General features: G+C 43.3%; 1 protein-coding gene across 1 annotated transcript in view; it reads right to left on the bottom strand.

The window, feature by feature from the left end:
* The window catches only part of LOC126092638 (KH domain-containing, RNA-binding, signal transduction-associated protein 2-like), a 361,533-nt gene that overhangs the window by 68,884 nt on the left and 268,082 nt on the right, over positions 1-24,567 (bottom strand). The window contains exons 4-6 of the mRNA XM_049908361.1: positions 16,251-16,397; positions 5,323-5,449; positions 2,959-3,162 (exon numbers count right to left, since the gene is read on the bottom strand). Of these exons, the coding sequence (XP_049764318.1) occupies positions 2,959-3,162; positions 5,323-5,449; positions 16,251-16,397 (478 nt within the window). The remainder of the gene's footprint in view (positions 1-2,958; positions 3,163-5,322; positions 5,450-16,250; positions 16,398-24,567) is intronic.

The raw sequence follows: 24,567 nt of genomic DNA, 5'->3' as shown, positions 1-24,567 counted from the left end.
TGCAACTGGCCCACCCCCCTGGACCTTCGGCAGATACGTCTGCCGTCTATAAAGAAATTAACTGTTCATGAACCCGAGAATAAGCCTGAAGAGTAGGAGTAGGAAACTCGTTGAAAGGTTGCGAAGGCTGATAACTCGGAAAGATTCTACCGATTTATCGAATTATTCAGGTTATTCCGTGTAACTTTGAGAATTAGAGGGGCTCTTAAGCAGGGATGTTATTTAAAAACGCATGCTATTTAAAAGATGCACTAAATCTACAACTCTGCATGAAATTAGCAATTTTACACTTACTGTTAAGTTCCTTGGGCCATATTACGGAATTTAAAAATTTTATTTTAAAAAAAAGTACATATACCTCTTTCTCAGAAACTGTACTAAATATTTCTATAAATGTTCGCATGTTTGATGTCTTTGCCCACAGTAAGCTTCTCTCATGATGTTTTTTGAATATATCGAACAGAAGAATTTTAATAAGTTTTAAATTATAATTCTGTAAGTATAACGTGCAAAATCTCAAACACTTGGCCCCTTATCTCAACTTGCACTGGTACTTTCGAATTTTACTCTTGCGTTAACATTTATTGGGTGTATAGAAATAAGAGTACAAAGATTCACAATTCTAGCTTTCATAGGTTATGAGAAAAAGATACATAAACCTCAAGAGACATACTTTTCAGGAAATGCAATTTACAGTTCAACCCAAAGTTTTTTCCTTGTGTCACATCTTCAGAATGTCACATATTTGCACTCAGATCCCTCTTTCCCCTCAAGGCTTCTCCTCTGGTCACTTGCTTCCGCATTCCTTCCTTTACCAGGACTTCAACTGACTTTTCAGCTACAGAGTAAATTTGTTTTTCTCAAGATATCTTGAGCGAAATTTCCTATCTTAAAGGTCATTCTCTCTAAAACTTTCTTCTTCCCTACGTTCCCAAATTAAATACAATAAATTTGTCTTAAGTAGCGATTCTTACAACTGCCGCAGATGAAAATGTGATTTTAGGACTGTTTCCACATGAGTGAATTTAGAGACTCATTTGGATCCTGTATTGTGCCATTTACAGACTTTTTTAGACTCACAGCTGATCTATAAAACCAGTGAGTGTATATCACTGTCTTCTAGACGTATGCCATGCAAGTTTGCTTGAAAGGAATCAATGAAATCGTTGTTCACCTAGCTAATATTGAGTGCTTGCTTCAAAAAGTGGGCATGGCAGGAAGACCATGTCACAAATTTAATTATTTTTCAAGGACATCAGATGTCATTTCATTATTGAAATTTTGTGAACTTACTGTCCGAGAGTTCTATTACTGAATAAAAAATAAATTTAAATTCAGATTTTGGGCCAATTTCATGAGTGGATTTGACGGTGAAAAACAGTTAATGAAAGTGGATTTAATAGTAATTTTTAGTTAATTTAACTGATATTGACTCTGAAATGTGTACACACCGCCTGTTGCTGTGATTACTGATTATTCTATTGAGAATTTTTGTACAGTAGATTCAATTTAGGTGAGATAAGTTGTAACATAGTAAATGTACAGAAATGTGTAACTTATTGGTAAAGTATTTCACTTACACTGAAAACTTTTTTGTACAGATCAGTATGTCCTGTTTATTGTTTTTTTTGTGTTTATTTTATTATTTTATACAAATAATTTTATTGCACTATATTGTCTTAGTACAGTTTGTAGAACTGATTGTATATGTTATTGTTTATTGGTTATGTAACTGGTTTATGAAATATTGGTTTAAATTTGTCAAAGTAAATTTAATTTGTTGTGCCATTTGTTTCAGAGTTGATCAAAATTTTGCTGTTTATTTATTTTTCATGTTGTGGGCTGATTTACCAATAACTTATATTTAATGTATCATAATTATTGTTGCGTTATTTGTAGAAATGAAATGTTAATCCTTTCCTAAATTATCTACTTTTTCAAGAAAAAATTTAATATTTGACTGTTTAATATGTTTATATTTAATTTTTTAAATATAAATTTATACTTATTCATTATTTAAGTAATAAGATTTAAAGTTTTAACCTATAATTTGTTCATTTTAAAATATAATAGTAAATATAATAGTAAGTATAACAGTAAGCTCTAAGAATACGTTTTAATTCATTATTTTAAAATTTGATTTCGTAATTATTTTAGGTATTTTATTAAGAAATGGGACTGAATTTCATAATGTTTTTAATAATGACATAATTAGTATATTTATCCTGATTTAAGTACTTGTTTTTGTTAACTTGTTATCAGAAACTGGGAAATATTGATTTTTACCTGTTTATTATAAACAAGTCTTCTTGATAATATTTTGAAGTATGGTCTGCTCACTGAGGAAATTTTTAATGAATGTGCAAGGTATTATGAATGTGTAAGGTATTATGAATGTGCAAAGGTAGCATTATCAGTAGACTCTTAATTAGTTGCTGGAATTAATGAAATCAGCTGGATCCTAAAAAAATTTTTGGATATAATTTTTAAGAGAAAAGGCTTAAATTGATCTTTAGGGCAAGAAGGAACTATCGAGTCTAACAGAATCTTCTGTATAATTTTTGTTAGTCTTTTTGTATGTAATGTAAAGTATTGTTGGGGTGACATGAAAAATAATTAAACTCTTCATTATCAAATCATTAATTTATGTTTATCATGATCCATAATCCACAATCATAAGATCGAGTTACCTTGGGGATTACACTGTAATTGTTTCCGACAGCTCATTGCAAATTGCTACCTCGATGTTGGATTAAGAAAAATTTTGGGTGCAGGCGCCCAGTGATTATCTCTGTTCGACCTTTAAATTCTTACATGATGTGAGTTCAGGCCTGCGTGAGCCAGGTCGGTCTCAATCCTAAGTTTATTTACCCACATTAGCACGAAAGGACCACGTCAGGTTTTTCTCCCATTTTCTGTCCCAGGTCTCCCCTCAATGAAATTCTACGGCTTGCTTACCTGCGGGTCTGGCGGCCGCGAGCCCGCGGAAGGCAGGGTGCAGCAGCAGCTGCTGCGGCTGGTAGAGGTAGCCCGCCGCCGCCGCTGCCGCCGCCGCAGCAGCCGTCGCGGCGCGCCCGTTGGGCTGCCCTCCGTAGACCAGGGCGGCGCCCGTCGTCGGCACCGCCTGCACGCGGCCGTTCTGCACCGCGGCGCCCGCCGCGCCTGCCAGAAGACACGGAGGAGCGTGCTGAGCCGACAGGATGCGTGGGTGTATGTATGGGGGGAACATTACAATAACACCAGGAACTCCAATATCAGTCAGTTAAATGGTTAAAGAGGTTGGTGGATCTCGGTTTATCGGTAGGATATTAGGAAAACGCAGCCAGTCAACAAAGGAGACTGCCTAGATTTGTACATTGAGGTGGCAAAAGTCCTGGGATAGCTATAAGCCAATACACATATGATGGTGGTAGTGCTTACACAAGGCTCAATAGGTCAGTACATTGGTAGAGGTGCCATTTGTGCTCAGATGATTCATGCGAAAATGTTTTTGATGTGATTACAGATCCACAGCGGTGGTTAACAGAATTCGAACGAGGAGTTGTAGTTGGAGCTAGACACATGAAGCATTTCATTCTGAAATTGTTAGGGAATTCATTATTCCAAGATCCACAGAGCCTAGAGTGTGGAGAGAATACCGCATTTCAGGCATTACCTCTCACCGCAGAGAACACAGTGGCCGACAGCCTTCACTTAACGACCGAGAGCAGCGACGTATGTGTAGAGTTGTCAGTGCTAACAGACAAGCAACACTTCGTGAAATAACCGTAGAAATCAATGTGGGACGTACGACGAACGTACCCGTTAGGACAGTGGGGCAAAATCTGGCGTTAATGGGTTACTGTAGCTGACGACCGACGCGACTGCCTTTCCTAACATAACAACATCATTTGCGGCGTCACTCCACGGGTCATAACAATATCGGTTGGACCCTCGACTACTGGAAAGCAGTGACGTGGTCAGACGAGTCCCGATTTCGGTCGGCAAGAACTACTGGTATTCTTCTTCCGTTTCCTTTATTGTTTGCTCATTATACAGATTGAATAACATCGAGGATGGGCTACAACCCTGTCTCACTCCCTTCCGAACCACTGCTTCCCTTTCATTCCCCTTGACTCTTATAACTGCCATCTGGTTTCTGTACAAATTGTAGATAGTCTTTTTCTCCCTGCATTTGACCGCCCCCACCTTCAGAATTTGAAAGAGAGTATTCCAGTCAACATTGTCAAAACTTTCTCTAATTCTACAAATGCTAGAGACGTAGGTTTGCCTTTCCTTAATAAGGGTCAGTATTTCGTCACGTGTTCCAACATTTCTACAGAATCCAAACTGATCTTCCCCGAGGTCGGCTTCTACCAGTCTTTCCATTCGTCTGTAAAGAATTCGTGTTAGTATTTTGCAGCCGTGACTTATTAAACTGATAGTTCTGTAATTTTCACATCTGTCAACACCTGCTTTCTTTGGGATTGCAAATATTATATTCTTCTTGAAGTCTGAGGGTATTTCGCCTGTCTCATACATCTTGCTCCCCAGACGGTAGAGTTTTGTCAGGGCTGGCTCTCCCAAGGCTATCAGTAGTTGTAATGGAATGTTGTCTACTCCCAGGGCCTTGTTTCGACTTAGGTCTTTCAGTGATATAATAGAGATATAGAGTGTTAATAAAGTTTGTTGTATTTAAAAAGCTTTAATAGCTATCACATAAAAACTTCAAAAGCATTACTTTTCATCACACCCTCCTACATTAACTGTGAACCTGGATGTGCAGAGAGAAGTTTACTTGCATGTAAAATAATTGGAAGTATTCGCTTAAAGAGTATTTCTACTGAATACTTTTTCTCCGAAAACAGCAGTGCTGCAATTTCTCTGCTTAGGTTTTCCGTGGTATTCTACATCGTTAGTATATTTTCTTTTTTTGGGTGTAATACGCTGGTTTTTACACCTTTTCCTTTTGACTCCCACCTGTCAAGACACATTTTCCTACACAGAGATGAGATTCGGAGAAACCTCACCGTACCCATAGACGGATACTATGTTACTGCTGCTACTCGCTTGACCATCGTTTTACATTTATATAGTTTAGCGCCAATTCTGAATTTACAGTGTGCATTTGGACATGGATTTTTTTATCTATGTGTGTGTGTGTGTGTGTGAGTGTGTTTGTGTGTGTGTGTGTGTGTGTGTGTGTGTGTGTGTGTGTGTGCGCGTGCGTGTATGTGTGTGTAGCGAAGCAAGTAGAGACCTGGCAGATGGCTGACCTGTGTGTGTGTGTGTGTGTGTGTGTGTAGTGTAGTGCAGCAAGTACAGACCTGTCGGCTGGCTTACCTGTGGGCGACCCAGCTGGGGAGGCTGGCGAGAGGACATCGGCACCGGCGGAGGCTGCAACGGCAGAGGGCGCGCTCAGCAGCTGCATCTCGCGCATCTGTTCCTGACGGATCTCGTCGTTGTAGTCCTACCAACACAGAAGTGCACCGTGTACTGACTGCACAGTTTCTGAAGTCTCAGACGAATATGTGTCAACAGAGTTGCGCTCTGGGTCATACACGACGACAGCCCTCATTGGTAACGTCAGTAGGGAAGCCAGAGACGAGGGTGTACATATCCTGCAGTTAGTTAACCTCGAATAAATATAAATGACTTGAAGATTAAAGGCAGCTACCTACACTGCTGCTAAGTATCCCCTTATGTGACACTGATATATAAGAGGGCAGTTTCTTTTCAACCTCCGATTGGTCACGAAATGGAAAGCACAGTGAAAACAAAAATTTATTCACAACATATAGCTACGCCTAACAACGCCTTCTCTACATAGTCATCTCTCCGATTTAAATATCTGTCGTAACGTGGCATCAACTTTCCAATTCCCTATGCTGGTCTGCAGCTTGTCTGAGCGAAAATGTTGTCATAGCCAGTAGTTCATGTGAGCAACGAGATTAAAATCTGAGAACTTCAAGCCCAAGATGTATGGTCGAAAGCGATGCAGGAGGGCCTTTGTTGGACCTCGAATAAATATAAATGACTTGAAGATTAAAGGCAGCTACCTACACTGCTGCTAAGTATCCCCTTATGTGACACTGATATATAAGAGGGCAGTTTCTTTTCAACCTCCGATTGGTCACGAAATGGAAAGCACAGTGAAAACAAAAATTTATTCACAACATATAGCTACGCCTAACAACGCCTTCTCTACATAGTCACCTCTCCGATTTAAATATCTGTCGTAACGTGGCATCAACTTTCCAATTCCCTATGCTGGTCTGCAGCTTGTCTGAGCGAAAATGTTGTCATAGCCAGTAGTTCATGTGAGCAACGAGATTAAAATCTGAGAACTTCAAGCCCAAGATGTATGGTCGAAAGCGATGCAGGAGGGCCTTTGTTGGACCTGCAGTTTGCGGCTGAGCATTGTCGTGAAGACGGACACACACGACAGGTATGTTGTGTGGGCTGCATGAAATCAGGCGGAACCCTCAGCAGGCACATTGCACTTGAAGGGGGACACTGTTCCTCTAGGCATTTTTATGTGCTCACTGTGCAGTCAGAACTGAAAAGTGCGACATGACGCGATTTACTGGCAATCAAGAGACACTGTACAACGAAGGTTCATCGGATTTTCTGTATGATATCAAGGAAGAAAAAAAAAATGTCGTTACAGTGTTGCATTGCCAAGCGGGCTAGCAGTGTTCAAACCTGCCTTGTGACAATTTTTTTTCCGCTGCTCCCTTTATTCAAATTTATGTCTGTGTCGTTGTGTAAGGTAGGGTCCTATAATGACAGTTGATTCTGCGCAACTACACTATTAGCAGCCGTAACGAAGTGGCTTCTGCAGAGGTTTGATGATAAGGTGACAAGTCAAGCGAATCTTCGAACGGAAAACAAGTCTGCTCTGTTATACACGGCATTAGTGACAGTACGTGTGTCATGTGATGGAATCTCTACGCTCTGTCAAAAAAAAAAAAAAATTTTTTTTCAACATCTTAAAGTTACGTTCCGTTTTGAAAGTCTTGAAACTTCAATTCCTTTGTTGCAAAACATATCACACCCGTTTATTGGTTGTTCTCATTTCTGTGAGACGTCTGTGTGGTATCTCGCCTGCTCTCACTATTCATCACATTTACGTGTGACGGTAACGTCTTCTTACTACATGACTCATACTCTACAACCAATGTATAGTATGACAACTGCAAAGACTACAGAAAGAGAACAAACATTTCAATGACCGGACGGACAGTTCATAATGTTGTGAAAAAAAAATGGAACAAGGGAGTTTCCACCACGGCTCGCCCGAATAGCTGTCCAACACCATTAACACTTGCCCACGACGCCATTACTGTTTCTGGCTCATCTTTATTGCACTTTCTATTCTTGGACCGTTTACTGTTCTTATTTTGATTTTTCTTCGTGGTTCAGTACACCTTTTTCATGTTTCCATACTTCGTCTGTGTTCTGTTTTTGATGGGCTATCCACTGGGCTATCTTACCACTAAATCTGAGAGGGGTGCGATGGGGAATTTCCCTTGGTAGCAAACTCCAAGAAATATCTTGTAGTGCAAAAAAGTCGAATATCGCCCGCATCTCGTGGTCGTGCGGTAGCGTTCTCGCTTCCCACGCCCGGGTTCCCGGGTTCGATTCCCGGCGGGGTCAGGGATTTTCTCTGCCTCGTGATGGCTGGGTGTTGTGTGCTGTCCTTAGGTTAGTTAGGTTTAAGTAGTTCTAAATTCTAGGGGACTGCTGACCATAGATGTTAAGTCCCATAGTGCTCAGAGCCATTTGAACCGTCGAATATCCTTCAGTCATGTACCTATCTGTTCTATTGAGATTTAGTACTAGACGAACAGAATATCCCGCAGAACCATACTAGAAAATTACCCATCTTAATGTATAATAAAAGCAGCCAAGCTCTCCACACTGATTTACAAAGTATAGCTTTAGAAGAGTAATGCTTGCACTCATTCAGTGAGCGAGCAGTGTGGCGTAGTTAGAATACATGGCACGGGTTTAGAAGGATGACAGTTGATATCCCTGTCCAAACACTATGATAGAGGTATCTCGTTTCATCCCCATATCGTTTAACGCGAATGCTAGGGAGTTCCCTTAAAAGGGCACAGCTTATTTCCTCCCCTATCCTTCAAAGAATCAGAATCTGTGCTCCATCTCTTACTGATTCATAGTTGATGGGACATTATACCCTAATCTTCTCTCCTCCCTTTCTATTAATAACTTGGTGGTTTATCATAGTTTCAGATTCACTTGTTCATGTTGATGAGAAACCAATTTGTTGGCGACGATACCGTGCATTTAAACTGTATCACTGCAAACTACCGGGTGATCAAAAATTCATTATAAATTTGAAAACTTAATAAACCACGGAATAATGTAGGTAGAGAGGTAAAAATTGACACACATGCTTGGAATGTCGTGGGGTTTTACTAGAACCAAAAAAAGAACAAAGTTCACAAAATGTCCGACAGATGCAACTGCACAGCAAAACGCCAGTGACTGCGCTTGATAATCGTGTATAAAAGGAGCTGTAATGAGAGAGAGATTCGGATGCACCAGCAGTCGCAGCATGTTGACGTTACCTGAAAAGGCGCTTTTAGTGAAGCTGTATTATCAGAATGGGGAATGTGCTAGTTCAGCGTTACGATCCTATCACCATAGCAAGGGGATTCGAACGGGTAAAGGTCCGTTGACAAATGCAGCTGTGGCGAGAATGATTTCGAAGTTCGAAGCCACGGGTTGTTTAGACGATAGTCCCCGTAGTGGCCGATCGAGCACAAGGCGTAATGCGGCTGAGACAGTTCAGGAAGAAATGGAGACTGTAGCGGGTTAGTCTATGCACAAGGAAGTCAGCGCTCGTGCAGTCGCACGTCGCACCGGCATTCCATACACTACTGTTTGGCTGGCACTGAGGCGTACCCTCCGATGCTATCCGTACAAAATCCATCGGCATCATGAACTGTTACCTGGCGATTTAGTGAAGCGGAGGGCATTTGCGGTGAGGGCGTTTAAAAAAATGGCGGAAGATGACGATTGGTTGAGTAATGTGTTGTGGACCGACGAAGTTCATTCCACGCTCCGAGAGTCTGTCAATGGCCACAACTGCAGAATTTAGGCTATCTATAATCCTAAAACTGTCGTGTAAACTCCATTGCACGACGAGAAAGTCACGGTATGGGTTGGATTTACCACATCTACCGTTATCGGGCCTTTTTTCTTCGAGGAAATGCGTGATTCTGGTTTTGTAACTGCTACCATGACGGGTGAGAGGTACGCCGATATGTTACAGAATCGCATCATCCCCAGCCTGGCTGATAAACACCTGCTGGAACGTACGATGTTTATGCAGGATGGCGCTCCACCCAAATATTGCTAGACGCGTGAAAGATCTCTTGCGCGCGTCGCTTGGTGATGATCGTGTGCTCAGCCGCCACTTTCGTCGTGCTTGGCCTCCCAGGTCCCCAGATTCAGTCCGTGCGAGTATTGGCTTTGGAGTTACCTGATGTCGCAAGTGTATTGTGATCAACCGACATCTCTAGGGATGCTGAAAGACAACATCCGACGCCAATGCCTCACCATAACTCTGGACATGCCTTACAGTGCTGTTCACAACATTATTCCTCGACTACAGCTATTGTTGAGGAATGATGGTGGACATATTGAGCATTTCCTGTAAAGAACATCATCTTTGCTTTGTCTTACTTTGTTATGTTAATTATTGCTATTCTGATCAGATGAAGAGCCATCTGTCGGACATTTTATGAACTTTGGTGCTTTTTTGGTTCCAATAAAACCCCATGTCATTCCAAGCATGTGTGTCAATTTGTACCTCTCTATCTACATTAATCCGTGGTTTATTCAGTTTTCAAATTTATACTGACTTTTTGATCACCTGGTATATAGGGTGATTCAGCTGCCCTAATAATGGTTTTATACAACCCACAACACCTTAAAATTCCATATGCAAGGTTTTCATATTCTCTCACTCACCACATGAAAAGTATTAGTCCTATAGAAAAATCGAACGGGAAATTTTTGTAGGTAATTTATTCTATTTAAATTTTGTACTGGAAGACGTTTTCTGTAGAGATGGTAGTTTTCGAATTATTCAAGCAAAACACGTTTTTCTTGAATAACCTGAAAACTGTGGCCTCCAGCGAAAACGAGTTCCAGCACAAAATTTAGTTACATTAAATTTCCCACAAAAAGTTGTTTTCATTTTTTTCTGTAGGACGACTAGTTTTTATGTAATGAGCGAGAAGAAATGAAAATCCCGCATGTGGTATTTGAAGGCATTGCGGGTTGCATTAAACCGATTGGCAGGGGCAGGTGACTCACCCTACGAGTATATAACGTGAGATATTGCAATATTAACTATCACACATCAGTATATTAGAGTTTATTCTGAATTTTCTGAGCCGTAAAATAACGCAGATAGTGGTATCACGCATATACATTCTGTCCAAGCTCTCAGCAACCACACCTGCGACCTAGCTAAAGTTTTAAGGGGATTGGAAAAGTGCAACTTGGTAAAATATAGGTTGTTGTGGCGCTGGATTATCCGTAAAGGAGCGAGTGTTCTTGAGGTTCTTGCAGCGGAGAAAAATGCTCCAGCTATTTTTTGTCGGCAAGGCAAGTCTCCAAGTATATTCTCAAGATGTATTTATTTATCTAGGCGAGAGGGTAGCCGAACATTTTTCTTGGCGTCATATTTCGTAGTGAATAAACGATGTCCCATTCCGGTTAGGAATATTAACTGCAAGCAGTGTGAAGCCTAAACTCTAACTACAACCGCCTATTTCGGATAGTATTTAGAAACTAAAGTGTCTGGTGGTTGAAATGAAATGCCAGTGATTGTATCTCATTGCCTAATACAGAATTTCATCCTGTGTGTGTGGAAGATCCCCGACGTTGTACATTAAAGTCCTGAGCACTTTATCTTTGCAACTATGTTTGGATAACATAGTTGACGTTTCTGTTGTTATAGTTTCGTAAATAAACACTCTGTTAAGGTGATCATATTATACATCCCTACTTTCTGAACTCGAGGACGACACGGTGCACAGTGATACAGCATATAATTTTCCTGCATTCCACACATAATTCGACCGCTGCTATTACGTTGTAAACCAAAAGCACTCCGTCTTCAGGCCACAAGTGGCCCATGAGAACCATCCGACCGCCGTGTCATCCTCGGCTGAGGATGCGGATAGGAGGGGCGTGTGGTCAGCACACCACTCTCCCAGTCGTTATGATGTTTTTTTGGCGGCCTGGACGGACACCCATCCAATTGCCGGCCACGCCCGACAGCGCTTAACTTCGGTGATCTTACGGGAACCGGTGTACCCACTGCGGCAAATCCGTTTTTCTCGTTGACGGGAGCAGTGTTACATCTGACGCAGCCAAGGACTCGCTTTCCAAATGGCTTTAGGATTATCAACCGAAATTTCGGAACAAGAAATAGTACTACCCTGTACGCAGGTCCGGAAGATGATAGACTATTTTTGGATTATTTGTTACTGTTATCGTAATATCCGCGTGCTCATCAATTGTGGAAACTAACACTGAACCACGACAAACGTTTCTGAGGAGCTGTTTTGAGGAGCTTTACGAGCAAATTACTCATCTGAACCCCATCAGTTCGTTTTGCTGCTGTGTCTGGTCTAGACCCCATGGACGTTCCTTCGTTTTCAGGCAGATTATGCAGGTACAAATGGGCCGGGGCATATTTGAGTATTTAAAAAGAACAACTGTTTTCATAAGAGGCCGTCCTTGAAAGTCCACAAAATCTGCTACACAGGGTTTCCCGAAAAGGGATTTACACTCTTTGAACTTCAATAACTGGGTAGGTACTACTGATAACGTGATAAAGATATTATTATATGGTGCTGATGTGATTAGTGTGTGTAGCCATTCATTTGTTTTTCTTTTGTTTGTTTTCAGTTGCCAGTAACTATACGTAAATAACAAGCTGAACCTCGCCCGAAGAGGCCTCGGAAGGCTCAACGGGACCGACCGACAACCGTCTCATCCTCTGCCGATAGGCGTCACTGGATGCGAATATGGAGGGACATGTGGTCGGCACATCGCTCTCCCGACCTTTGCCAGTTTTCGTGACCGGAGCCGCTACTTTTCCGCCAAGCAGCTCCTCGATTGGCCTCACAAGGGCTGATCGCACCCCTTGCACCCCCATCCCCCCTCTCCCCCGCCAAAAGCGCCCGATAGACCCGGACGGTTACCCATCGAATTGCAAGACAAGCTCGACAGCTCTTAACTTCGGTGATCTGATGGATGGTAACCGGATTTACCTCTGCAGCAAGTACTTTGGCACACGTAGATAACAAGATGGCTAAGAACCTGTCCTTGGACCAAAGAAAGTGGCTTTAAAGTGTTACCTGAAATGCGAATACATAAAAGAAGTGCCGAGACGATGGCGGGCACAGTTTGATACTGCGCCACCGTCATATGCAACAATAATGAAATTACGCGACAAATTTACGAGGGAAGGAAGTGTACGTGATCTGAAGAAGGGACGGTGTGGGAGGAATAAACCAGTAGTGGACTAAACAGGAGTGGGCGCAGTGGTACAAGCTTCCACAAGATCCTCAAAGAAGTCCATACGGCAAGCTGCGTGTGAATCAGGTGTAAGCAAGTCAAGTGTACACTGTTTTTAAACCTAAACAGAGTGGATACCTTACATTCCCAAGAACGCTGTGGTTAGGCGCCTCGAATTTTGTGACTGGATTTGTTATCATGAACAGTTGACTGATGTTATTGCTTGGTTTGATGAGATGACGTTTCAGTTGAATGAAACTACCGGTCACCATAACTGTGTATCCTGGTCAAGAGATAACCCCATTATACGGAAAAACAAGTTGTTAATGTACCTGGGTTATCAATGTTGCGCGTTATGTCTGTTAGAGAACTTTTAGGATCATTCTTTCCCAAAGGAACAGTGATAGGTGTAAAGTACCTTAACATGTTGCAGAAACGAATTGTGCCAGCCGTTAACCAACTGTATGGAGATCACGATTTTTTGCGAAGAAGATGGTGCACCGTCACATTACCTTTGTGACGCGTGCGGCAAGATTTGTTGAGTCGTGGATAGGCCGGGAAGTAAGTGCTGAGTTTCCACCCAGATCCCCCGATCTATCATCGTTAGAGTTCTTTCTGAAGCACTCCGTTTACGCTAAGAGCCACTCAAGTACGGGTAGAGCCATGAGAGAGGCGATTGTGACTGCCTGTGTATCAACTCCAATGAAACCATAAAGTTTGTGTCGATCTGTTCCGTAGTGAAGCAGACGCCGTATTGCTGCTGATGTAGTTTTGAACAACTTCAACAGCAAAACATTACTAGTATTGTCGTGACCATCTGAGTGACTTAAAAAAATCTAGTTTTCGTTATTCTTGTTCGAGTTCAGCAGTTACATACAACCGCTTGTTCACAGAAAGATCCGTACCTAAAGACTGTAAAATTGCTGAAGTCACACCAATACCCAATGTGGGGAAATAGAACTAATGCGCTGAATTGCAGGCTCATATCGCTAACGTCGATTTGCAGTAGGGTTTTGGAACACATACAGCGTTCGAACGTTATGAATTACCTAGAAGGAAACGATTTATCGAACCATAGTAAGCACGGATTCAGAAAATATCGTTCTTGTGAAACACAACTAGCTCTTTAGACTCATGAAGTAATATGTGCTATTGAAAGGGAATGTCATATTGATTCCATATTTTTAGATTTCCAGAAGGCTTTCGACACCGTTCCTCACAAGCGTCTTCAAACCAAAATGCGTTCCTACGGAATATTGCCTCAGTTGTGCGACTGGATTCGTGACTTCCTGTCAGAAAAGTCACAGTTCGTAGTAATAGACTGAAAGTCATCGAGTAAAACGTAAGTAATATCCGGCGTTCCCCAAGGAAGTGTTATAGGCCCTCTATTGTTCCTAATCTTTATTCATGACGTAGGAGACATTCTGAGTAGCCGTCTTAGATTGTTTGCAGATGATGCCATCATTCACCGTCTTGTAAAGTTATGGGATGACCAAAACGAATTGCAAAATGTTTTAGATAAGATATATGCATGGTGCGAAAAGTTACATTTGACCCTGAATATAGAAACGTTTGAAGTTATTCACAAAATGGTGCAAATGGCTCTGAGCACTATGGAACTTAACATCTATGGGCATCAGTCCCCTAGAACTTAGAACTACTTAAAGCTAACGAACCTAAGGACATCACACAACACCCAGTCACCACGAGGCAGAGAAAATCCCTGACCCCGCCGGGAATGGAACCCGGGAACCCGGGCGCGGGAAGCGAGAACGCTACCGCACGACTACGAGCTGCGGACTATTCACATGAGTAGTAAAAGAAATCCGATAAATTTCGATTACGCGATGAGTCGCACAAATCTGAAGGCTGTAAATTCCATTAAATACTTAGGGATTACAATTACAAATTACCTAAATTGGAACGATCACATAGATAACGTTGTGGGTAGAGCAAACCAAAGCCTGCGATTCATTGGCAGAACACTTAAAAGCTGCAACAGGTCTACTACAGAGACTGCTTGCACCACGCTTGACCGCCATATTATGGAGTATTGCTGTGCGGTGTGCGATCCGCGTCAGGTGAAACTGACGGATAACATCAAATAAATTGAGAGAAGGGCAGATCGTTTCGTATTATCGCTAAATAGGGAAGATAGTGCCAAGGACATGTTACGTTCATTGGAGAGAAAATCATTAAAACAAAGGCGTTTTTCATTGCGACGGGATCTTCTCATGAAATTTCAATCACCAGTTTTCTCCCCCGATTGCGAAAACATTCTGTTGGCACCAACCTACATAGGGAGAAATGATCATCAGGATAAAATAAGATAAATCAGGGTTCTCATTGAAAAACTTAAGTGCTCGTTTTCCCGCGCGCCGTTGGAGGGTGGAACGGCAGAGAGACAGTTTGAAGGTGGTCTATTGAACCCTCTGCCAGCAACTTTATTGTGAATGTTGTTGTTGTGGTCTACAGTCCAGAAACTGGTTTGATGCAGCTCTCCATGCTACTCTATCCTGTCCAGCTTCTTCATGTCCCAGTAGCTACTGCAACCTACATCCTTCTGAATCTGTTTAGTGTATTCATCTATTGGTCTCCCTCTACGATGTTTACCCTCCACGCTGCCCTCCAGTACTAAATTGGTGATCCCTTGATGCCTCGGAATATGTCCTACCAACCGATCCCTTCTTCTAGTCAAGTTGTGGCACAAATTTCTCTTCTCTCCAATTCTATTCAATACCTCCTCATTAGTTACGTGCTATCTATCTAATCTTCAGCATTCTTCTGTAGCACCACATATCGAAAGGTTCTATTTTCTTCTTGTCTCTAAACTATTTATCGTCTACGTTTCACTTCCAAACATGGCTACACTCCATACAAATACTTTCATAAACGCCTTCCTGACACTTAAATCTATACTCTATGTTAACAAATTTCTCTTCTTCAGAAATGCTTTCCTTGCCATTGCCAGTCTACATTTTATATCCTCTCTACTTCGACCATCATCAGTTATTTTGGTCCCCAAATAGCAAAACTCACTCACTGCTTTAAGCCTCTCATTCCGTAATCTAATTCCCGCAGCATCACCCAGTTTAATTCCACTACATTCCATTATCCTCGTTCTGATTTTGTTGATGTTCATCTTATATCCTCCTTTCAAGACACTGTCCATTCCGTTCAGCTGCTCTTCCAGGTCCTGTGCTGTCTCTGACAGAATTACAAAGATATTTCTTCTCCATGGATTTTAATTCCTACTCCGAATTTTTCTTTTGTTTCTTTCACTGCTTGCTCAATATACAGATTGAATATCATCGGGGATAGGCTACAACCCTGTCTCACTCCCTTCCCAATCACTGTGAATAGCAGAGTAATAACGTAGTTGCTGATGTAGAGTTATTAAAGTTCAAAAAATGTAAACCTCTTTGTGGGACACCTTGTACGTTTAAGACTAACCACTTAATAATAATACCACTACTATTAACAACAATAATAATAACAATAATAATAGGTCCGATCCATCCGTTTAAGAATATAACCAAAAGTCCTCCAAGATATTTCTCTCGACTTATTACGCAGCACTGCGGGGAACTTTTTCGGGAAACCCTTCGGTGCCGGTGCGTGGACAGTTAAGACAGGTGAAGCCCCGGGACTGCGCCGGCGGCTATGGGTCTTCCGGCGCGTCCGTGGCGGCTGCTACTCACCGGCACGAGGAACTTGCGGACCTCGGCGAGTGCGTAGGCGATGCGCGCGTGCGCCTCCGCGGGCGGCGCGAACGCCGTGATCTCGACGTGCAGGTCGTCGTTGAAGTGGGCGTACTTGGGGTCGCTGGACGCGCGCAGCTCCTCCTCCTGGAACAGGAACACACAGAGGCGGGCGTCACGCGTGGGCCTCCCAGGGGCCGACGACCTTGCCGCAGGGCGCGCGGCGAGGTGCGGCCGCGTACTGGTGAGCACGCCCAAGGCAGGCAGCGCGGCGCGCTACTGTAGCGTTGCATACCAATACGTAGTAGAGACGCGGAAATGAATTGATACATAAATTTAATATCCAAATAGAGAGGTCAAAATACACTACTGCCCATTACAATTGTTACACCACGAAGATGATGTGCTACAGGCGCGAAACTAACCGACAGGAAGAAGATGGTATGCTATGCAAATAATTAGCTTTTCAGAGCGTTCACACAAGGTTGGCACCGGTGGCGACACCTACAACGTGCTGACATGAGCAACGTTTCCATTCGATTTCTCATACACAAACAGCAGTTGACCGGCGTTGCCTGGCGAAACGCTGTTGTGATGCCTCGTGTGAGGAGCAGAAATGCGTACCATCACGTTTCCGACTTTGGTCGGTCGGATTGTAGCCTATCGCGATTCCGGTTTATCGTATCACGACATTGCTGCTCGCGTTGGTCGAGATCCAATGACTGTTAGCAGAATATGGAATCGGTGGGTTCAAGAGGGTGATACGGAACGCCGTGCTCGATCCCAATAGCCTCGTATCACTAGCAGTCGAGACAACAGGCATCTTATCCGCACGGCTGTCACATATTGTGCAACCACAACTCGATCCCTGAGTCAGCAGATGGGGACGTTTGCAAGACAACAACCATCTGCACGAACAGTTCGACGACGTTTGCAGCAGCATGGACTATCAACTCGGAGGCTATGGCTGCGGTTTCCCTTGACGCTGCATCACAGACAGAAGCGCCTGCGATGGTGTACTCAACGACGAACCTGGGTGCACGAATGGAAAAACGTCATTTTTTCGGATGAATCCAGGTTCTGTTTACAGCATCAACTGGAAGCGTGTATTCGTCATCGCCATACTGGCGCATCACACGGAGTGATAGTATTGGGAGCCACTGGTTACACGTCTTGGTCACCTCTTGTTCGCATAGACGGCACTTTGAACAGTGGACGTTACATTTCAGATGTGTTACGACCCGTGGCTCTACCCTTCATTCGATCCCTGCGAAAGCCTATATTTCAGCAGGATAATGCACGACCGCATGTTGCAGGTCCTATACGGACCTTTCTGGATGCAGAAAATGTTCGACTGCTGCCCTGGTCAGCACATTCTCCAGATCTCTCACCAACTGAAAACGTCTGGTCAATGGTGGCCGAGCATTTGGCTCGTCACAATACGCCAGTCACTACTCTTGATGAACTGTGGTATCGTGTTGAAGCTGCATGGGCAGCTGTACCTGTACACGCCATCCAAGCTGTATTTGACTCAATGCACAGGCCGTTATTACGGTCAGAGGTGATTGTTCTGGGTACTGATTTCTCAGGATCTATGCACCAAAATTGCGTGAAAATGTAATCACATGTCAGTATAATATATTTGTCGAATGAATACAGCTTTTTCATCTGCTTTTTTTCCTGGTGTGAGAATTTTAATGGTCAGTAGTGTATTTCTGCTACGTTGTACAACTTTTCTCGCTCTGGGAGCTACGCATCTACATCTACGTCATATACAACGGAAATTTTGCAAGGCTGCGTTTACTTTACCATAAAACAGTAGAAACAGATGACTGTACATAAGAAACAATGTACGGAATACAGAACGTAATCAACTGCAACATGGATGACGGTAGACAAATGTCTTCTTGGTTTTTTTTTCAACCTAACTGATTTGGACACAGATTCTGGCGACTAGTTAATGTGCTTATTATAGGTTGTGACCACCTCTGGCAGCAATACAGGCCTGACATGCTGTGAATGATGTCACCAACCTCATGTTCTTCCTGTAGAGCTGCTTACAATTTTGGAAAGTGGTTGGTGGATACTGACATGATTCAATCCGTCTCCCCAGTGCGTCCCAGACATGCTCCATGTCATTAATATCGGGAGGTCTAGTAGGCCATGCCGTGCTTGCAATATCTTCCATTTTGAAGAAAATGTCATTCACGCGTAGTCTGTGATGCGGAGCATTATTGTCCACCAGTACGATAGGCTCACAGCACCTCGCAACAACCCCGCATGAGATCCCAAGATCTCCTCACGGTACCTGACAGCAGTTCAATCTTGCTGATTCACCCGTACAAGTTCATGAAGAGGTGTTCGATTTGTCAACATAACCCCTGCCATACGTTAGGTTCAAAATGGTTCAAATGGCTCTGAGCACTATGGTACTTAACATCTACGGTCATCAGTCCCCTAGAACTTAGAACTACTTAAACCTAACTAACCTAAGGACAGCACACAACACCCAGCCATCACGAGGCAGAGAAAATCCCTGACCCCGCCGGGAATCGAACCCGGGAACCCGGACGTGGGAAGCAAGAACGCTACCGCACGACCACGAGATCGATATCGGTCCCTTTCCACAATGTTTGTATCCAGAAATCGCGTTCCACGTGCCTTCCAGATGCTAATCTGTCGAGAATAACTCTCCACACCAAATCCGGAACCATCTGTGAAAAGAACATTGGTGCACCGTTAGACCGTCCAGTTGGCATGTTAACGGCTGTACCCTAGACGTTCGCTTCTGCAAAGAAGCGCCAGAGGTAAGCAGACAGCAGGTCTCCCACAATTTAGGCCACTCTGCTGAAGCGTACTGCATGCCGTGTGCCTCGATAAAGCACCTCCTGGGGACCCTGCGACGTCAGATGCCAGTTGCAGTGCAGAACTAAGGCGGTACCGTCATACTCTTACAGCCAAACAAAGGTCCACTTTTTATGATTTCACACGTGGTCGGCCCTGTCCTTGTTTCCGGGGTACAGTTTAGGTCTCTATAAACTGTCGCCTCATCCGACAAACAACACATTGTTTCACGTTAAGCCGTCTGGCCACAACAGTTTGCGATTTTCCTGCTTTCATTATCCCAATGGCGCTCCACAGCACCGTCTATGACTGTGAAAATAGCGACTGTGGATGTGGGACTAACCTCAAAACACTACCCCGCTTGACAGGTGCCCTTACGACATCGCTGGCGCGTTTGTCCGTTGATCGGAATGCCATCTTCCGTGCAGAACACGATCGTAACGAAAACTGTTGACAGTTTGTGTGATCGTAAATTACACACACTAAGGGGAAATAGCAATTTGTTGTTCAATTTTGGACGTCAGTGTACATTTACAGGGTGTTTCAAAAATGATCGGTATATTTGAAACGGCAATAAAAACTAAACGAGCAGCGATAGAAATACACCGTTTGTTGTAATATGCTTGGGACAACAGTACATTTTCAGGCGGACAAACGTTCGAAATTACAGTAGTTACAATTTTCAACAACAGATGGCGCTGCAAGTGATGTGAAAGATATAGAAGACAACGCAGTCTGTGGGTGCGCCATTCTGTATGTCGTCTTTCTGCTGTAAGCGTGTGCTGTTCACAACGTGCAAGTGTGCTGTAGACAACATGGTTTATTCCTTAGAACAGAGGATTTTTCTGGTGTTGGAATTCCACCGCCTAGAACACAGTGTTGTTGCAACAAGACGAAGTTTTCAACGGAGGTTTAATGTAACCAAAGGACCGAAAAGCGATACAATAAATGATCTGTTTGAAAAATTTCAACGGACTGGGAACGTGACGGATGAACGTGCTGGAAAGGTAGGGCGACCGCGTACGGCAACCACAGAGGGCAACGCACAGCTAGTGCAGCAGGTGATCCGACAGCGGCCTCGGGTTTCCGTTCGCCGTGTTGCAGCTGCGGTCCAAATGACGCCAACGTCCACGTATCGTCTCATGCGCCAGAGTTTACACCTCTATCCATACAAAATTCAAACGCGGCAACCCCTCAGCGCCGCTACCATTGCTGCACGAGAGACATTCGCTAACGATATAGTGCACAGGATTGATGACGGCGATATGCATGTGGGCAGCATTTGGTTTACTGACGAAGCTTATTTTTACCTGGACGGCTTCGTCAGTAAACAGAACTGGCGCATATGGGGAACCGAAAAGCCCCATGTTGCAGTCCCATCGTCCCTGCATCCTCAAAAAGTACTGGTCTGGGCCGCCATGTCTTCCAAAGGAATCATTGGCCCATTTTTCAGATCCGAAACGATTACTGCATCTCGCTATCTGGACATTCTTCGTGAATTTGTGGTGGTACAAACTGCCTTAGACGACACTGCGAACACCTCGTGGTTTATGCAAGATGGTGCCCGGCCACATCGCACGGCCGGCGTCTTTAATTTCCTGAATGAATATTTCGATGATCGTGTGATTGCTTTGGGCTATCCGAAACATACAGGAGGCGGCGTGGATTGGCCTCCCTATTCGCCAGACGTGAACCCCTGTGACTTCTTTCTGTGGGGACACTTGAAAGACCAGGTGTACCGCCAGAATCCAGAAACAATTGAACAGCTGAAGCAGTACATCTCATCTGCATGTGAAGCCATTCCGCCAGACACGTTGTCAAAGGTTTCGGGTAATTTCATTCAGAGACTACGCCATATTATTGCTACGCATGGTGGATATGTGGACAATATCGTACTATAGAGTTTCCCAGACCGCAGCGCCATCTGTTGTTGAAAAATGTAACTACTGTAATTTCGAAAGTATGTCTGCCTGAAAATGTACTGTTGACCCAAGCATATTGCAACAAACGGTGTATTTCTATCGCTGCTCGTTTAGTTTTTATTGCCGTTTCAAATATACCGGTCATTTTTGAAACACCCTGTATATTCCGCAAGCCATCTTAAACTGTCCCCTCACAGGGTGTAAAAATGTACTTCGATGCGGAGCTGGCAACACCACAACGTGCAATTCCACGTTACGCTATGTCGTAAAGCGTGAAATTAAGAACCTGACATGTTCCTCTCGTGGAGAGGAATGCGCCCAGTTGAACGTCATAGGCAGAACTTAAGAGACGCCCTATTATATGAAGTTTAACTCCGTGCTTGGTGCTCCTTTTATTATGGAGTACATGATATGAATACAAGCTGTTTGAAAGCAACAGGACACTGACGATATCTCAAAACCGCGTTCTTTTAGCTACAATATGTTACAATAAAGTGAGAGGATACTACACCTCGACAGTTAAAGGGTTCCCGCAACTCGTACTTTTAGTGTTATAACTTGTGTGCTATCTACATCTACATCTACATCCATACTCCGCAAGCCACCTGACGGTGTGTGGCGGAGGGTACCTTCAGTACCTCTATCGGTTCTCCCTTCTATTCCAGTCTCGTATTGTTCGTGGAGAAGGATTGTCGGTATGCCTCTGTGTGGGCTCTAATCTCTCTGATTTTATCCTCATGGTCTCTTCGCGAGATATACGTAGGAGGGAGCAATATACTGCTTGACTCTTCGGTGAAGGTATGTCTCTCCTGCAGAGTCTTCCACTGGAGTTTATCTATCATCTCCGTAACGCTTTCGCGATTACTAAATGATCCTGTAACGAAGCGCGCTGCTCTCCGTTGGATCCTCTCTATCTCTTCTATCAACCCTATCTAGTACGGATCCCACACTGCTGAGCAGTATTCAAGCTGTGGGCGAACAAGCATACTGCACCCTACTTCCTTTGTTTTCGGATTGCATTTCCTTAGGATTCTTCCAATGAATCTCAGTCTGGCATCTGCTTTACCGACGATCAACATTATATGATCATTCCATTTTAAATCACTCCTAATGCGTACTCCCAGATAATTTATGGTATTAACTGCTTCCAGTTGCTGACCTGCTATTTTGTAGCTAAATAATAAAGGATCTATCTTTCTGTGTATTCGCAGCACATTACACTTGTCTACATTGAGATTCAATTGCCATTCCCTGCACCATGCGTCAATTCGCTGCAGATCCTCCTGCATTTCAGTACAATTTTCCATTGTTACAACCTCTCGATACACCAGAGCATCATCTGCAAAAAGCCTCAGTGAACTCCCGATGTCCAAGTATACCATTTCAGTATTACGATGCAATGACGATCCAACTAAAGCACGTCGTTTTTGGTGCAATTGGTCATAGTTAAATACCAAATAATGACATTTATAGATAAATCCCTAACATATTGTGTATTGTACGAGTATAACTGAGGTGCTGCTGCTGTGTGAAGCCGTAGCTTAACTGATACGCTGGCACGATAGCTCAGCGTGTTCGGTCAGATGGTTAGCTGCCCCCTGTAATGGAAAACTGAGTGAACGGATTAACGATGAACTTGAACGAGTGTCATGGGACGTCCACCCCAAACAAATGCAACTAACAAAATGAGATCAGAAAAAAGAGGTACTGTCATGAACACAGAGAGGAACGTACAAGGACGACGACTCGCTGTTTCCTAATTTTATTTCACTTTTTTCTTTTCTAAAAGATTTTATTTCTTTCTTACTAATTAAATATTGGTGTATTTGCAATAGTCGATGTTATAAACTATAAATAATGTATTTGCTACAGTTTATGGTGCGTCGTCCAGCGCCTGGAATTCTCCCCCAATGGCCCGAAATTTTAATGTGACTTCCCCCGTATGTCAGAAAGTAAACACATATTACACACTGGAGGTATTTGCTGTTATCAAACTTTATGCAAAATGTAAATACCGGTACCTATCTCTGAAAGACTTAACTCGACACAAGGCCCCGGGAGTTTTGATTTCACGATTTGAAGTGGAATGATCATATAAAATTAATTGTTGGTAAGGCGGGTGCCAGGTTGGGATTCATTGGGAGACTCCTTAGAAAATGTAGTCCATCAACAAAGGAGGTGGCTTACAAAACACTCGTTCGACGTATACTTGAGTATTGCTCATCAGTGTGGGAACCGTACCAGGTCAGGTTGACAGAAGAGACAGAGAAGATCCAAAGAAGGGCGGCGCGTTTCGTCACAGGGTTATTTGGTAAGCGTGATAGCGTTACGGAGATGTTTAGCAAACTCAAGTGGCAGACTCTGCAAGAGAGGCGATCTGCATCGCACTGTAGCTTGCTGTCCAGGTTTCGAGAGGGTGCGTTTCTGGATGAGGTATCGCATATATTGCTTACCCCTACTTATACCTCCCGACTAGATCACGAATGTAAAATTAGAGTGATTTGAGCGCGCACGGAGGCTTTCCGGCTGTCGTTCTTCCCGCGAACCATACGCGACTGGAACAGGAAATGGAGGTAATGACAGTGGCACGTTAAGTGCCCTCCGCCACACACCATTGGGTGGTTTCCGGAGTATAAATGTAGATGTAGATGTAGAGTAGACAACATTCCGTCAGAGCTACTGATAGCCTTGGGAGAGCCAGCCACGACAAAATTCTTCCATCTGGTGAGCAAGATGGACTTCAAGAAGATAATAATAATTGAAATTCCACGGAAATCAGGTATTGGCAGGTGTGAAAATTACCGAATGATCAGTTTAATAAGTCAAGGTTGCAAAATGATAACACGAATCTTTTACAGAAGAATGGAATAACCGGTAGAAGGTAAACTCGGGAAAGATCAGTCTGGATTCCAGAGAAATGTAGAAACACGCGAGGTCATACTGACCCTACGACTTGTCATAGAAGACAGGTTAAGGAAAAGCAAACCTTCGGTGATAGACTTAGAAGGTGGCAGCGGTAAAATACAGGGAGAGAAAGGCTATTTACAATTTGCACAGAATCCAGGCGGCGGTATTGAGGGGCATGAAATGGAAGCAGTGGTTGAGTAGTTAGTTAGACAGGGTTTAGCCTATCACCGATTTTATTCAATCTGTATATTGAACACGCATTAAAGGAAAGAAAAGAATAATTTGGAATAGGAATTAAAGTCCAGGGAGAACAAATAAGAACTTTGAGGTTTGCCGATGATATTGTAATTCTGTCAGAGACAGCAAATGACTTGGAAAAGCAGTGGAACGGAATGGACAGTGTCGTGAAAGGAGGATGTAAGATGAACATCAACAAAGGCGAAACGAGGATAACGGAATATAGCCGAATTAAATCAAGTGATACTGAGGGAATCATATTAGGAAATGAGACACTTAAAATAGTTTTGTTATTTGGGAAGTAAAATAACTGATGATGGTCGTAGCAGGGAGGCAATAAAATGTAGTCTTGCAATGGCGAGAAAAGCATTCTGAAGAACAAAAATTTGTTAAATCGAGTATAGATT

Source organism: Schistocerca cancellata, chromosome 7 (genome assembly GCF_023864275.1).
Source record: "Schistocerca cancellata isolate TAMUIC-IGC-003103 chromosome 7, iqSchCanc2.1, whole genome shotgun sequence".
Classification (NCBI taxonomy): Eukaryota; Metazoa; Arthropoda; class Insecta; order Orthoptera; family Acrididae; genus Schistocerca; species Schistocerca cancellata.
Note: the sequence above shows the minus strand (reverse complement) of the source record. Positions and strands in the feature narration are given on the sequence as shown.